This window comes from Ascaphus truei, chromosome 2 (assembly GCF_040206685.1).
Source record: "Ascaphus truei isolate aAscTru1 chromosome 2, aAscTru1.hap1, whole genome shotgun sequence".
Lineage (NCBI taxonomy): Eukaryota > Metazoa > Chordata > Amphibia > Anura > Ascaphidae > Ascaphus > Ascaphus truei.
In genome coordinates, this window is record NC_134484.1 from 147201737 (window position 1) to 147217822 (window position 16086).

The following is a 16086-nucleotide window of genomic DNA, read 5'->3' on the forward strand; positions in this document are numbered from 1 at the left end:
GCAGTCCATTCTAGTTCCACGTAGGGCACTTTGTTTTTTCTAGAAAAATGATTATTGATTTTTATAGGCATTTATAAACCGAATGGGTTATTACGACAAGGTCAAAACTTGGTAAACGTGTGTATGGAAAGGTATCCAGCAAATAAATAGTATGATCATAAAAAATAAAGTGCTCAGGGAAACATTACAGCTTATATATATTTGACATACAATGACTTAATTTAATTCTTGTGGCATTCTTTCCAAGGGGACCTAAATTAAATAACATTTTGCCATAGTCGTTCATTGCATGAGTTTGTTTTCTGTCAACATTATGTTCCATATGCACTTGAGCAAGAGATCCAGCAACAGGGAGCATAAGCTCTTTCCCCAGCAATCTGCTACAGTGCATCTGGCAGTTAGAAAATGTGTAAGAAGCATAAAATTGTTTTCCCTTATGGGACTTGTCCCCAAAAAATAGAGGAATGTCAACTTTTCATACATTTTGAAGGGGGGGAAAAATGTGGTGTCCCCAGTACTGGAGAGTATGAGGGCAAGGCAACTAATTATGGATCACAGTACCAGAATGACAACAATGTCTCCAGCATAGGCTAACTTTGGGTGGGGATAGATACTAGATTTTTATTTTTTAGGTATTTTATTTTATGTGTGTAAATAAGGAGTGTCTTGTAGCTTGCATCCAGATTTCTTCCCATTATCCAGCCTTTTATTCCACTCTTAAATCTGTCTCCCGAGTTGCAGAACAGTTTTCTTGAGGGGAGGCATTTGCTGATATCAAATTTTTATTGTTATTGGCTCTTTAAGGAGACTCGTGGTGGGAATCGGGGTGTCTACAGAGCAGAACCACGTTGCTTTCAGCTTCAGGAACCCCCTTGTTCCTGAAATACCAGTGAAGGTTCTGCCTGTAGCATACCCTCCAGAAGGATAGTGTTTTAAAATCTCCTATATTACTCATTCTGTCGTGGCTTCCAATTGGCCCGCTTAACGAAGGGGATTTAAATACCTGGAAGAAGCTCCCTGTTTAAGTATCTCGGGAAACTGGCTCCTGGAGCTGAAATTAACATGGTTCAGCTCCTGAGATCCCTTGCGTCACACTGATATTTCAGAAATAAAGGGGCTGTTGCAACATGTCTCTGCAGTCCATGAATTTATTACGCGTTTTAAGGATTAAAATCTTGACCAAATTATCGGTCAGCTGGGTGTAAAGAATCTTTCATGTAGCCAATTGAAACTAAGGCCGAACTCACGGTGGCTCCTCGGCCGCGCGCACTCCTGCAGCCCCAGCGATGCGTGCGCAAGGAGATGGGTCACAGCGTGGGTCGCCCTCATTGGCTGAACCAGCTCACGTGACGCTGACGTCACGCTACTGCAGCACACAAATTCAATTTCTGCTGTGGCAGCAAAATGACCCTGCGCACCGCCACGCACACTTGAGGAACTACCATAGGCAAACAGGTAAGAGTCCTTGAAGTGCGCGTGGATGCAAGTGCGTGCACATTGCAGAGCCACCACCGTGAGCTCAGACCAATGCACACATGCATTGGCGTCCTAGAGTTTTTTCCTGCACTATGGACAAAGCCTTAGAGAGGTTAGCTAAGCTATGGACACTTGTGTATATTTTTCCAACCATTTGTGCTAACAGACTTTGTAATTAGCCAATTTACATGATAAAGGAGCAATTCAAGAAACTTGGCTCAAAGTTTGAGGGGACTTGCATGGTTTTGATCTGCATGAACATGTTTAATGTTTGAAGTTTGCATGATCTTACTCCCATTAACTACTTTATTGTATGAAATATATTGCATGTGTGTGTTTCTTAAAGCATTTTATATTGACTTGCAGCTGAAATTTGTTAGTCCAAGGGAGCCATTTCACATGAAGCATTCCAAATATTCCTTAAGGTAAGTAGGAAAAAAGGTATATGCTGTGGAAACTTGCAGGGATTTATGTATGCATTTGTATTTGCTGTATGCTTTTGTGTGAATAGTGTGTTGTTTTTGAGCATGTTAACAAAATAAGCTTTATCTTATATTCTTGAAATCTGTTTTTCTTTCTTTAGTTTCCAAATTCCTACCCTCTTTTTATACATAGTACAGGTGGAAACAAGCTCATCTTTGAAAAGTTATATGGGAACGGTTTTTTTTTGGGGGGGGGGGGGTTAAACTGAGTTTCTTGCCTTAAATGAACAAGGAACATTCAACCTGAAGTATGCAGAAGCCATCACACCGAGGCGGATGTTAAAGGCAAACTACTCCGATCACTTATATTTGAAAATGTCCTTGGTTGAGCAAAATTTAAAAGGCCAACTTCAGGTTTTGGAGTACTCATGGTCTCAAATGTTGATACTATAGTTTTTGGGGGGCTCTGTGCTTGAGGGTTTGATTCCGATATATAATATATATATATATTGTTTTTTGTAGAGCTCATCATTATATCAACCTGCCAGTGAAATTCAAACCAAATTCAGCCGGCAGATTCGATGGCCTGCTGGTCGTTCAGACAGACACCGGAAATATCTGTATTCGACTTGTTGGTGAAGCATTCGCCAAGTAATGTGCAAAAATGCCACGTGTTCTCTAACTTAACCATGCTGCTTTTATGTAAAATATATTTTGTGGAATTGTCATAATATTTTTTTTATATATATATTTAGGTATTTAACACTACATATTGTATTAACAATGTACAACATGTTTACAGTTATGTTTTAATCTGAAGTATTGCACTTTCTGTGACTAGTGAACTGTACATACTTTTGACTTTTAGCATCTATTATGAAATAGATGGCTTTTTTCTCTTGCTCTACGGTTCTAATAAAGTTTTTTTGTTGACCAAGACGTTGGGTTGCACTGAACTTACCCGTTGGCAAAAAGTTTGAACTGGGTCCTCTTAATGTCTTCAATAAGCTTTCATGTTTGTTTGCCGAGGTCTCCAAAGGCCAAACTAGATTTTTGTTTCACATTGAAGTGATAATAAAATGGTTGTGTATTTCTAATACTAAAGCAATCATTTCTTATTTATTTGATCAAATACCTTAAAGAAAATCCAAATAATGGTCCCCATCCTAAATATTTATTATTTCCACAACTAGTTTCATGCCTTGAGTTCCCAGTGTGTGGCAGCTCTAGGTATTAAATTGAAATTTTAACATAACCTTTTCTCCCTCACTCTTCATTCCCTCTCCCCCCCCCCCCCCACCCAAATTGTTCATGTTTAGAGTTTTCTGGAACTTGAGTCAGGCTTATACAGTAGATTACAGCACCTGGCCACTAGGATCCTATTCTCTAATAAAACCAGTTCTACAAAGATCAGCCCGATTTTGATGTTCCCTTTTCACGGAGATGTAACTGAACCAATGTAGGGGAACAAACATTTTAGTTGGTCAACTGAGCATATATGTTTTGAAAGTTTCTAAAGCAGGCGCACACAGACCACACGTTGATATATAATTTTACTTTGTTAGACTTGAACCCTGACATAGAAACTCCCACATAGACATTAAATACATTTTCCACCGCTTGTTGAATTATTATTTTTTTGTAGACGGGATCCTAATGTTGCACTTCAGTTACTATTGCAACATGTCCTGTCAATTTTTCCTTTTTTGTTTATATTGTGGTCCATACATATTTCCCCATGTAATGATTGTATGTGTACAATAATGAATAATCCAAAGAATTGTTTTAAAGTGCCTTTGGCTAATTAATGTCGTACTTTCCACAATAGGAAATGTGTGAAGCACAATACTTAAGATTTAGTATTTGTACCTTTAAAATAATAATCTCTAATGCCACCAGTAAGTAAAACGGACTTAACATTAAACTGTTCAATATTTTTTTGCTGCAGAAATGAAATGTTTGTCTTTGCCTTTTATGATAATAAAGTATTATCCATTATTTTCAATAAGATCTGTTTCTTGCATCTAATCTTTAAACTGAAAGCGCACGTTTTGAAGTGAAACTTCTTTAGTGACACCTATAGAATTTTGATGGGAAAAATCTCGTTGCTTGTAACGGAAGTTACGTCATGGCCTGGTGATTGCCGAGCATGCGCAGAAGGGGCCCACCGGCTCCGCATGCGCAGAAGGGGCCGCGTGCGCAGAAGGGGCGACCGGCTCTGCATGCGCAGAAGGGGCGACCGGCTCTGCATGCGCAGAAGGAGCGACTGGCTCCGCGCATGCGCAGAGGGGGCGACCGGCTCCGCGCATGCGCAGAGGGGGCCGCCCAGCTCCGCGCATGCGCAGAAGGGGCCGCCCGGCTCCAATTCATATGTCCTTTGAGTTTAGCACTCGCCAGAATACTGCAATATGTAAATTACAAATACTTGCATTCTTGCAGTTTTTCAAGGTAGATTACGGTGTTACGCCTGTAATTGTGTTTGTGTTGCATTACACTACATTTGAGAAGTTAAAGATTCAAACTGTTCCTCTTAAAGGATCATTCACAACTATACTTGTGTAATATTGGGATACTATTACTGTCTTGCAAAGACCTGATTTAAAACTCTTGATTTGCATTGGACATTTAATTAGTGTTTTCCCCTGGAATCGGTCTACCCAACTAACCCAGCCTGGGGTCTGGAGCTTAAGGTGAGTCTAGCATGAAGATAACTAGCAAGGGAAAAGGCCTGCCTCCATAGTAGGACAAGCACTAGACCGGATCACCAGGTGTGAGGCATCCTGACTGCAGCCCCATAAATCATGTATAATTAGCGTTACTGCTGGTGTGCATGCGGAATGGGGTCAAGTACCACCTAAACAATAATTTGTAGGCATTTTCTTTAAAGACCGTGAAGATTGAGCTTGTCACAGCGGCCTCTCAAATTTCATTCCACACCACCATCTCTATGGATTCCCACAACTGCCTCCTATTATAGCAAAGAACACAGACTTGGCCCAAGCAGGGTCAAAAGATTCCCCACATAATTAGCATGGAGTGCAATCTAATTTGTTTCAGACAACAATTGCCTGTCCGTTAGTTTCGCGTTGGTCAGTCTAATGACCGTTAGGGATAAGTAATATTAGAACAAATAATAAAATATTATTTACATCAAAACATTCATAGTAAATAATGTACAGGGAAACAGGGCCTAAAGCGCATGGGAGAGATAGAAAGAGGCAAACCATAGTGTACTCTGCAGAATTTTAGAGCAGGTTGTTGCTTTTATAAATTTACACTTACAAAATAACTGTAAACAGGCAAAAGAATAATGTCGTCGCTTTTTCAGAAGAATCCATTCCGTCAGATTCAGCTGGGCTTCATGTCCGAGATGCAGCTACTGGACGCTACTGGACTTGGCTGTACCAGAAGATGTCTCTCGGCTGGACTCCAGGAGAAAGTATTGGAAGGAATCAAGTATTGGATGTATCAAGGAATGGATAAGAAGAGAAAAGGGTGTACAAAAGTACAAACAATTTATTGGGACTAAAAACACATAAAAATATATATTTCCGCCTTCGGTCTTCCATGTTGGTCACGCTAAGTTTCTCCAACACCCGATAAGTTACCAGCGATTCAAAAACGTCCCGCGTCCTCTCTTGCCGATACCACCGTATGCCCGGATCACTTCTGCGTCACATAAGGATGGCACGCATGTCTCGCAAGACTTCCGCGTAGTGATTGCAGGCTATCGGCAATGACCGTTGCAGTTCCTTCAGGGGATACCACACACTCCACATTCACGTCCTCCACCCAGCTAGTTACACCAATCTGGCTTCGTCGGGGGCATGTAATAGAGCCGCTCGCCCTCTCCCTCTTTATACCCTATCTAATAGGGGAGTGATCACATGATGCATCATAAACTGACAAGGGATAAAAGAAAGAGGAGAAAAACCCTCCAATTCATATAACTCTGCATAAACATTAACCTAATCAAAACATAACTAAATCTTATGTAGCCCTTGACCCCTCCCCCCTCCCCAAGTGAGATTGGGGTGGGTATGATTTCTCCAGCTACTTCTAGGTGTTGGGCTGTGACGTGTTGGTAAACAGGAGGGCTGAGTGCTCCGCAATGTGTGGGGAGAGACAGGACAGGTGTACAGGGTTACCTTGATAGTTCCTCTGTGCAGCGCCTCCAGACAATATGAATCCCTTTGTGATGAGCAGGGGATGGCCCATACTGACACCTTCTCCTTTCCAGCAGCATAAGACAGTGAATCACACACTTTTGTCTTTTCATGGTTTTATTGCATGCAGATCTCACAACATAGAGAAGGTATATTCCTCCATAATGATCCTACTCTTCTTTGCTGGTTGGACTCCTCCTCCACCACCTTGTGAGGTGGAGGGCTGATGGTGGTCTCTCCACATAGGAAAGACAGAGACAGTACTTCTCAGACTCTTAGAGAGGCAGGGACCCAGAATTTAGGAAAGTGTCCATATTTATAGCCTGAGGTGGATGGCTGGAACCCCACCCCTTAACAGGGCAGGTTGAATACTAATTGGTTTATCTATAGTGGGTGATAACCAATCAGTGCCCTTTCCTCAGGCTGACATTTTCAGGGTTGTTGCTAGGCCTGTCCTTGGATACCTGAAATGTATCCAAGTCTACAATACACACAGCCTGAAGAAGGAATTAACCTCTCCACTGCCTCCACCTAACAGGACTTGCACTGTAAAGGTTCAGGGAAAATAAGTAGCGGCCAAGGGCTAGGCTACACTTAGTTGAACAATCAATACAGAAATAGCATGAAAATAATAAAAATAGTAAATGAGCAAATAAATGACAGATCACCTCCTATATTGTTGTGGACTCAAATGATAAAAATGATACCAAGTAAATTTCCAAATTGAGTCCTAAAGGTGCAAGTGTTTTAAATTTAAAAATCCAGGTCGTTTCCAACCTATTAATTGATGGGATTTTATTACCACCACAATATTTCTGTTTATATGTTCTTTTTTAGAGGGCAACAAATGGAAAAAAAAAAAAAAAAGGAGAAAAGATCAGATAAAAACAAAAAACAAATACATTCCAAAAACAGATGCAAACACGCAGCAAAACAAGAGAAGGGAAAAGAGAGGAGGACACTACTCCAAGAAGAAGACACTAAAAGGGGAGGGCAATACTGTTTTTAATATTAGCAGCATGGTACTGACAAAGGATCAAGAGGATGTTTTTCGCCGAGGGGTTACATTTTGCCCCTTCAAAAAAAATGAAATGCATTTAATACATTTATAGATGTAAATAAATTCATCAGACGATTGACTGTGAAAAAGTTTTTTCGTAACAGGTAAAAACCCAGTAATATGAAGTAATCTGGAATACAAACATACATTGTTAAAAACCAAGTCGAAATTCAATCCTACATTTTGCAAAGGCAATTGTATTGAAGCTTTTCAGTCACTTGTACAGAAGGATTTTGATAAATTCGAATCCAAACAGTGATATGAGGTTCAGACACAATTTATCCAAATCCCAAAGTGAAGCGCTTAAAGAGATTCTAGACAATGATCAAATAGTGATCAGAGCTGCTGACAAGGGTGGTGGAACAGTTGTGTTGGACAGGGATAAATATCTTAATGAAATGTATTGATAGAGGATAATGACAACTATAAACAACTAGATAGTAATCCTACAGAAGTATTTTTGTATGAACGCAATATTTTGCTGGAGAAAGGTAAAGAATTGGGTATACTTATTGATTTTGAGTATGGGTTCTTGAACACTAAAGACCTAGTTATTCCCATCCTTTATGTACTGCCCAAAATACATAAAGGTTTGCATAATCCCCCAGGACGCCCAATAGTGTCGGGGATTGAGTCCCTGACCTCTAATGTCTCCAAATATGTTGATATTTTTCTCCAGCCATATGTAACTAAATTAAAGTCCTATTCGCGAGATACTACCCAAATTCTATAAAAAAAAATGCAGAATTTAAATTGGGAAGAAGATTTTTTTCTTGGTTACTAGCGATATAACATCATTATATACCGTGATTAATCACGATGATGGCTGTAAAATATTTCTTGGAATTAGGTGATTTAAAATCTCAGCAAATAGATTTTTTATTAGAATGTATTTTATTTATCCTTACTCATAATTTTTTTCTTTTTGAAAGAAAGTTCTTCCTGCAGATTAGGGGTACCGCGATGGGAACCGGGTTCGCCCCGGGGTATGCCAATCTCCATATGGGTTTTTGGGAGGACCAGTATCTGTGGTCAAGAGCTGACCTCGGGACAAACCTGGTTCTATAACAACGCTACATTGACAATATCGTTATTGTTTGGAAAGGAAGTGCTGAATCGTTTTTTTTTATTTACCTCAATCATAATCCTTTTAATTTAGTTTTTAATACAGTTTATAGTAAAAAAACAAGTTGAGTTCCTTGACTTTGTGATTTATGTTGAACAAGGGAAAATTGAGACCAAAACATTCAACAAAACAGTAGAAGCCATGATGTGCTGGAGAGTATCGCCCCTCCTAACGTCACAACTGCGACTTCCTACATCTCTGACGTATGTTTCACGTGTATCACGCTTCAGGGGGAGGAGTCTACTAGACTCCTCCCCCTGAAGAAGTGTGACACGCGAAACATACGTCGGAGAATTAGGGCATCGCAGCTGTGACGTCACGGGGTGCCGATACTCTCCTGCATAATCACAGCTTGTATTCTGGTGGCTTTTTCTCTTCTTACGGATCCGCAGAGACTATTTTGTTACTGCTAGATTGCGAGGGTATATCTTGACATACCCTGGTTAACCAGAGATGCAGTGAGGTTTGGATGCACTCATGTGCGATTGTATTCTTCTGACGTTGACCCTGCATATATTTGCCAGACATAAGATCACTATGAATTCTGTGATCTTTATCTGAAGTTGATCTATCAAAAGACTGTAGGCTGTGTACACAACCTTTTTTCACTGCATGTATGTCTCGAAGACACTAATCTTTACATCTGAGGCATCATATATAATGTCTGTTTGCTATGTGGATATATGTAAATACCAGGGGGAATAACCCAATTCCCTGTGATTTATAACATAGGACACATGAGCCTGAGTGACAAACACTGTTACTAGGTAATTTTCCAAAGCATTATGCAGGGATATATGTACTTATATGTATCTTAGGATTGTACTAGTTATACAGCTAGTGTCAAATCAATTCAATGTGACAAAATATATTACTTAAAACATCTCTCTGTGTTGCAGCACATTACTATTGAAGTACACCATGAATATATAGTCTGACATCTATTTAGAGTAACTAAACGTACAGACATAATAGACTATATTTGACTATCAGTGTAGAGGTTTATCTGTATCTTCTATACCTAAGATAGATTTACCTTACACAAGAATAACACTTAACCAACCACTCCACTACGGGGAATTTTGATATTTTTCATCTTTACTGTGATAATGTTTTGATGTAAATAAGATTTTATTATTTTTGTTATAATATTACTGATCCCTAATGGTCATTAGACTGACCAATGAGAAACTAACGGATGGGCAATTGTTGTCTGAAACAAATTAGTTTAGCATTGAGTGCAATTATGTGGGGAATCTTTTGACCCATCTTGGGCCAAGTCTGTGTTCTATATTATACGCCCCCTTGCACCTGCTATTTTGTCTTCTACACTATACTAGGACTATCCCTAGGGAGAGTGGTATGATTCATCTTTTTCTGGTAGAATCCTATTTTAGCATGCAAGGGCATGTAGTGTCCGGCATGTGTATAAGTAGTTGTTATATCAGCGAGATCATCCCTTTATCCATATATCTAAAGACGCATACACATTGAAAGTAGGTTGTAGTTGCTGGGGAGGAGCTAGAGTGTACAGTCCCGACTGGTTGATCTGTTAAAACCAAAAAAATCTGCTGAAGTTGGAGGTTTCTTCTTCTGAAGTTCAGGGAAGCTTTTGATCTGTTTGCTTGATAGCATACCCTTAACCCTAGTGATATTCATAACCTTCCAAGAGCGGGAGGAGAGATGTGCCAGGCCTGGGGCAAATTTAGGATTCTGAAACCAGGAGTATATTACTATTTTCTGGAGGAATAGAATTTAAATTTGAACTGGTCCCATAAATTGTGGGAATGTTTGATTGTGGGGTGTGCAAGTGACATTTTTAGGTCAATTTGCTTTATCTAGCCATAAAAGACAACAAATGTTAGCCAGAGAGCTTATGTAATACTTAACCCAACCTATCGTGTTGGAAATACAAAGGAGCATTTGTCCTAGCTGTGATGCTTGAAAATACTTCAGCCGGTTTGGGGTGGCTAGGCCCCCATAATAGTGGGCCTCTGAAGGAGTGAGCCCCTAGTGCTTGTCCTCCCACCTCCCCAGATGACCCCAGACATACCGATGTAGCCACATGGTTGGTCACATTGACCTCACAAAATCCGCTATGGGCACATTTCTAATACCGTGTGCTCGCGGAGTCTCAGTAAGGAGACTAATTGGCCGATCAGGATTAACACAGCGGAGCCCCTGTTTCTGAATGGGACTCCCGCTGTGTGAATCCTACCGGGCTGCACCAGTCTGTAAGAGACACGCATTGATAGTTGACAGAATCATTCACTCTACCTGCGCACCTCTAACAGGTGGTTTGTGCCGCTTTTATTTTAATAACACAGTACAGTATTGAAGCAGGGTGTCACAGGAGCTGAACCACATTCATTTCAGCCTCGGGGACCCCCTGCTTCCTGAGTTACAAGTCCCAGTATGGGGTGCCAGTATCTCCTGCATTGTTTAAATGTCCCAGTGATGTGGGATATTTAAACATGGCGGAGACACCAGTAGCCCATATCGGGGCATGTAATTCAGGAAGCATGGGGTCCCCGGGGCTAAAATTAATGTAGTTCAGCTCCGGACACCCACTGCCTCAATACTGTGTTATTAATATAAAAGCAGCTTCATTACCTAATATATATATATATATATAAATATATATATATATATATATCTATATATATATATACCCTAGAAAAGAAAAGAAATAAGGTTTTGCATTTTAAATTGGGCAATTTTTTTTTCTCTTTGAGTAAAATAGCACAACTTTTACATATCTTTTGTAATTGTGTAAAATGGGAACAGAAATTTTCATTTGTGCCTCTATCATTAGTGTGAAGCACGTTTGAATGCCTTTAGTTGTTGCACACACAGTGCACCAGAATGTGTAGAAGGACTCCACTCTTGTGCAGTATGCTCTGGCTCTATAGATTCCCAACGCTTCTGTATGCTACCTGCATGGCTCTGATTCAGAGGTATCTAAAGCCAGGAAATGTACTAATAAAGCGTAGACTTACTAAAGAACAATGGTTTCATACAGACGTGCCCTTAGTCTGAACCACAGCTTCATAACATACATTTTCTACTGTGTTAATTAAAAACTAAAATACTTAATTAGACGGTTTTGTGTTCTGTTACCAATGTGTTCATTAGGTAGCTATGTACACTTTGGGCTTTGCTCAACAATACAGTTCTCGCCCCTACATAGAAGACAACAGAGAACAGCAGGGGATAGGATGGTGAAGAATATCATGCTTATTTTTTTTTTTTTTTTTACCTTTCTTCTAGCTTGGCTATTTTTTATTTTATGTTTGCAAGGCTGGCGGTAGGTAATACTCATCCTACAAAGGCTTGTTCTTCATTGTGAGAGCTGGATCACTTGCCTCGGAGCTGTCAGGTATGTCAGTCAAGTGGCATTGTGGAGGTGTCAGCGACACATTTGTAGAGATTAGGTAAACACAAAGAGCTGTGAATGTGTCGTTGAATTGCAATCGGGACAATAAGAGTTCAAGAAACTTTCTTTTCTACCAATGTCTATTAAAGCAGTGACAGCTAATATTTTAAGGTTGGAACATGGTTATTGTTCAAAAAAGATCTTTGTGTGTTTGCTTTTCTAATACCTAATTTATGCCACGTCTGCCAAAAACGCATTTACTTTAATACCGGGCTCACACAACTTTAAATAGACAGACTAAGATTTTGTTTCCCCTATAGAACAAAGTGGATACATGCTTCAATGTCTAGTAACAGAACAGAAACTGGACTAAGTTCTTATAATATACTGTATAGATGCTGTGTGCCAGCTCTTACGACCATACAAGTCTGTTCTTCTGATTTTACGGAGGTATTCATTAAGCTGCAGAAGTGACAAATGGGCCACTCTTTCATTTTCCCTTGAAATCAATGGGAGTTTCCATGTGATAGTGCCCCGAATGGCACGATTGCAGTTTAATGAAAAAAAAAACAAAAACCTTAAGGGCAACTTCATCAAGTGCCGGTACAAGTTATCACATTCGTTGCGATGTTAACGGCCAATGGTCAATTGGAGTTAACACTGGAACGGGCGCGATGTCCCGGCCCATGATCAATATGCCCCATAATCTTTCTATGTACACGGTCAAACAAAAGAATTAATTAATTCGTCAATCTACATTGCACATGTAACCCCTGTGTGATGCAAGCAACACATTCACACTGCCCCCTGGCAGGTTCCTCTCCAGTGTGCTATGGACATGTGACTGGTGATAGACATAATAGCAGCCAATGACAAAGGCTGTGGAAGAGGTGGGACTAAGAGGGAAAGAAACCTTTAAGAGGGGCGTGGAGTCAGCACTGCACCAGTCTGACTGCCTTCAGGCTTGATCAAGTGTCAGGGTCGGGGGAGAGAGAGGGGAGGGTCGGGGGAGAGAGGGGGGTCGTGGGGGAGGGATAGAGCGCAAGGGGGGACGGGAGAGAGAGCGCAGGGGGGAGCGGGAGAGCAGGGGAGAGAGCAATGGGGGGGAGAAGGAGGGGGAGAGAAAGAGAGGGGGGAGGGGATATATATGGATATATATATTTGTTACTGCAATAAATGCCCCCCAGCGTCCCACTGACACGCCCCCCGTCCCACTGACTCCCCCTCCTCCCCCGCGCTCGCAAATTTCCTATAGCAGGACAAGATTGGTCTCCTGCTTAGATGCAGGTGACGTCACTGCTCATGAGCACCAGCCCGCTCGCTCCGCTCTTACCTTCACCCTGGACGAGGCCTAAAGCATCCACACATATGAAGCCTGTGTGTCAGAATTTAAGTCCACAGCGTGTTAAAGCAGGAGAATTAAATTAGTATCACATAAAGAATATTGATAATTGTTGTTATTTTGTATTAATAAGGTATAGGATGAAGGTGGAAATAAAGTGACGAAGACACAAAAACATAACTTTGAGGATGTGAAATCTATCTTCTTGTGAATACTTTTTCTAAAATAAATGAAAGACTGCAGGATGACACGCTTGGTGTTTGTTTTTTCTGTTAAATATTACTAGTATGCATATAAGAAAAAGGTTTAGGATCGGTGGAACTGCTGCTCCTTGCGAGAAAAGTCGGAACTCACCAGCGATGAAATTTAAAAAAAAAGTTTATTAACTACATATTAAAAATGATACAGAAATACACAGACGGGGGAAACAAAAAGAAAATCCCACGCGTTTCACGCCAATTCTGACGCTTTTCCTTGAGAAAGAGCAAGACTTGGCATGAAGTCTTGGCATGGGAGGAGATTTTATTTGTCCTGTCTGTGTATTTTTGTATCATTTTTAAGGCTACGGCCCCAGTGCCTGCGCTGAACGCGCACCTGCCAGGCTGGCGCGCGTGCAGCCGAGTCCCCCGGTCTGCAGTGAGCTGCAGGGGGAAAGACAGGAGGGGAGTGATGGGGGCACGGCCGTGATATCACCCGGCAGGTTCACCCTCATTGGCTGAACCGCGGGGACGTGGCCTAGTGCTCCGTCGCTAGTTCTAATCACAATTTTAATGTCTGCCTGAAAAATGCACCGCGCGGCATGGCGGCCGCCCCTCGCAGCGGGCCCGACCCCATTGAGTGCCACAGCGGGCGCTGCAGCAGCCAGCAGGGACCAAGCCTAATATGTCGTTAATACACTTTTTTTATTTTTTCACCGCTGGGTAAGTTCCGACTTTTCTCATAAGGAAATTGTTCCACCGATCCGAAACCTTTTCCTTGATATTCTGCGATTGGAGTGAGGCACACGGCGGATCCCTGCACAACATTTGATCAAAGAACGCTGAACCAACCGGATAAAAAGAGGGTGATTGATTCTGAGCAGCAGCAGCTCCACACCGGGCATACCGGAGACACCGGATAAGAAGTCTCGCCGCAGTCATCCCGTGAAGAGAATATATTTGCCTTTCATGGGATAAACTGGGCTGGTTCATTACTTTTCCCTATATATGTGTCCTCCTTTTACCCCCGCTACATTTTTACATCTACCAGCAGTGGAAGGGTAATTTCTCTGCTTAACCCGATTTTATATATATATATATATATATATATATATATACATAATATAAATATATATCGGGTTATTTAAAACCAGAGACAGAACATAAAACACAGACAGAGCTCAGTGCACATCCAGTGAAACTCATACACGGTACCGTGCCTAAATATATATGTATAAATATCTATTAAATAAAATGGTCTTTTAGTTTAACATTTTGGCCAAATTGTTGTAAGCCCCTGAGCCACTGCACGGCAGACCACATTCTCAAGGGTCCCTAACACTAATATAAATTCTTAATAACCTGTGCAATACCAGGAAGAATGATTTAGAATAAATCTGTCAATATTAGTTGCAAAGTTCTAAGTCTGATTGAAGCTTTTATTAACCTGTACATTACCAGGAAAAGCACTCTGTATTAGATTTGTCAAAATCACACTGCAAGCAAGCAAGTTCCCCTGAGAGTGGGAGATGCTATGGAGTGAGCTTTTAACCATTTAGATGTGGGAGGGGGTAAGCTTCAATTAGGTAGGAGGTTGCCACCCTCCAATCAGCTAAGACTAGCTGAACAAGAATTGCAAAACATACTGGACACCTACTGCTGCGACCAGCTTTATTCTAACATTTGCCCGTCTTGTCCCGCGGCTTGGCGCCGAACTTGGCAGCGCACCAGCCGCATTTGCCGCATATTCCCCGCGTCCGTGACATCCTCTGGCTCCGCCCCTCTTCTCCGGGTCCCCCGGGGTCCCCCTCTGCTCCCACATCCCCCCTTTCCCCGCCACAACCTTCGGGTGAACTCTGGGCACGCGCGCCACACGCGCACGCTCCCTGGCACGCATGACCGCGCATCAGTGACGCGCGGCACGCGGCGGGACCCAGCCACGTCTGGACGCGGCTTGCGGTTCCGGCCGTTTTAGAATAAGCTCTGCCGCCACTGTAACAAGCTCCTATTGAACCCCCAAAATAACCACAACATATATATAAGCATATGAGTGTCACAGAGGAGTGCTACTGAGCATGGCAATATATATTTAAAACCAGAGACAGAACATAAAACACAGACAGAGCTCAGGTGTCCAGTATATATCGGGTTAAGCAGAGAAATTACCCTTCCACTGCTGGTAGATGTAAAATATATATAATGTAAAAATATAAATATATATAAATAAAATGGCTTGGTTACTATATACCATTGTGTGATTTCCTCAACCTTATATTTGGTTTGCAAGTCATAGTATGCATTCAAAGCTGATCTTCCATTCTGTTCATTCTTGTGCAACATCCTCATTCCATTTAACAACTTATGATGTTCAACATAACATTGTGCCCCAGACTTTTTATACCCATTGGATAAAAAAACTGTTTTGGTTTAGCAAAGCCAGTCACTTACATGGTTAGCACAGACTGATATTGACTTGCTCAAATAAATGGATCAGCTCTTAAACTTCAAACTACAATTCCACATAAACTATGCAATCTGTAAAATGCCCTTCTATTATTTTTAGTTTAAATCTCAAGCAAAGGAAATGTTAAGATGTAAAATCAACAGACCTCACTTTATTTGTATTTGCCCTGAGACCCTTTTGTGCATCTTCTATTTTGTGCTTCCTAGTTTTATATTCATAGAAAACTGTTGGTGGCTTAACCTATTAAAACAAAAGATCACGGCAGACATACATTTACTGATGCCATAAGTTCAACTAGTTTTTCTAGCAACAGCGAGGACCTTATTCAATACAGTATGTTGTGAAGACACAATATTATATTCCCTTTGCTGGAGAAGATTTTAGTCCCAGTCCTTTGAGGGGAGATTCTTCTCCAGCACTGGGGAATGGCTTTTGTTGTGTATTAAATATTGCATTG

General features: G+C 41.1%; 1 protein-coding gene across 1 annotated transcript in view; it reads left to right on the forward strand.

Annotated features, from left to right (window-relative positions):
• Window positions 1–3908, forward strand: part of CEP192 (centrosomal protein 192) — a 140818-nt gene extending 136910 nt beyond the window's left edge. The window contains exons 58-59 of the mRNA XM_075588525.1: window positions 1843–1901; window positions 2421–3908. Coding sequence (XP_075444640.1) covers window positions 1843–1901; window positions 2421–2553 — 192 coding nt within the window. The 3' untranslated portion in view covers window positions 2554–3908. The remainder of the gene's footprint in view (window positions 1–1842; window positions 1902–2420) is intronic.
• The last annotated feature ends 12178 nt before the right edge of the window (window positions 3909–16086 follow it).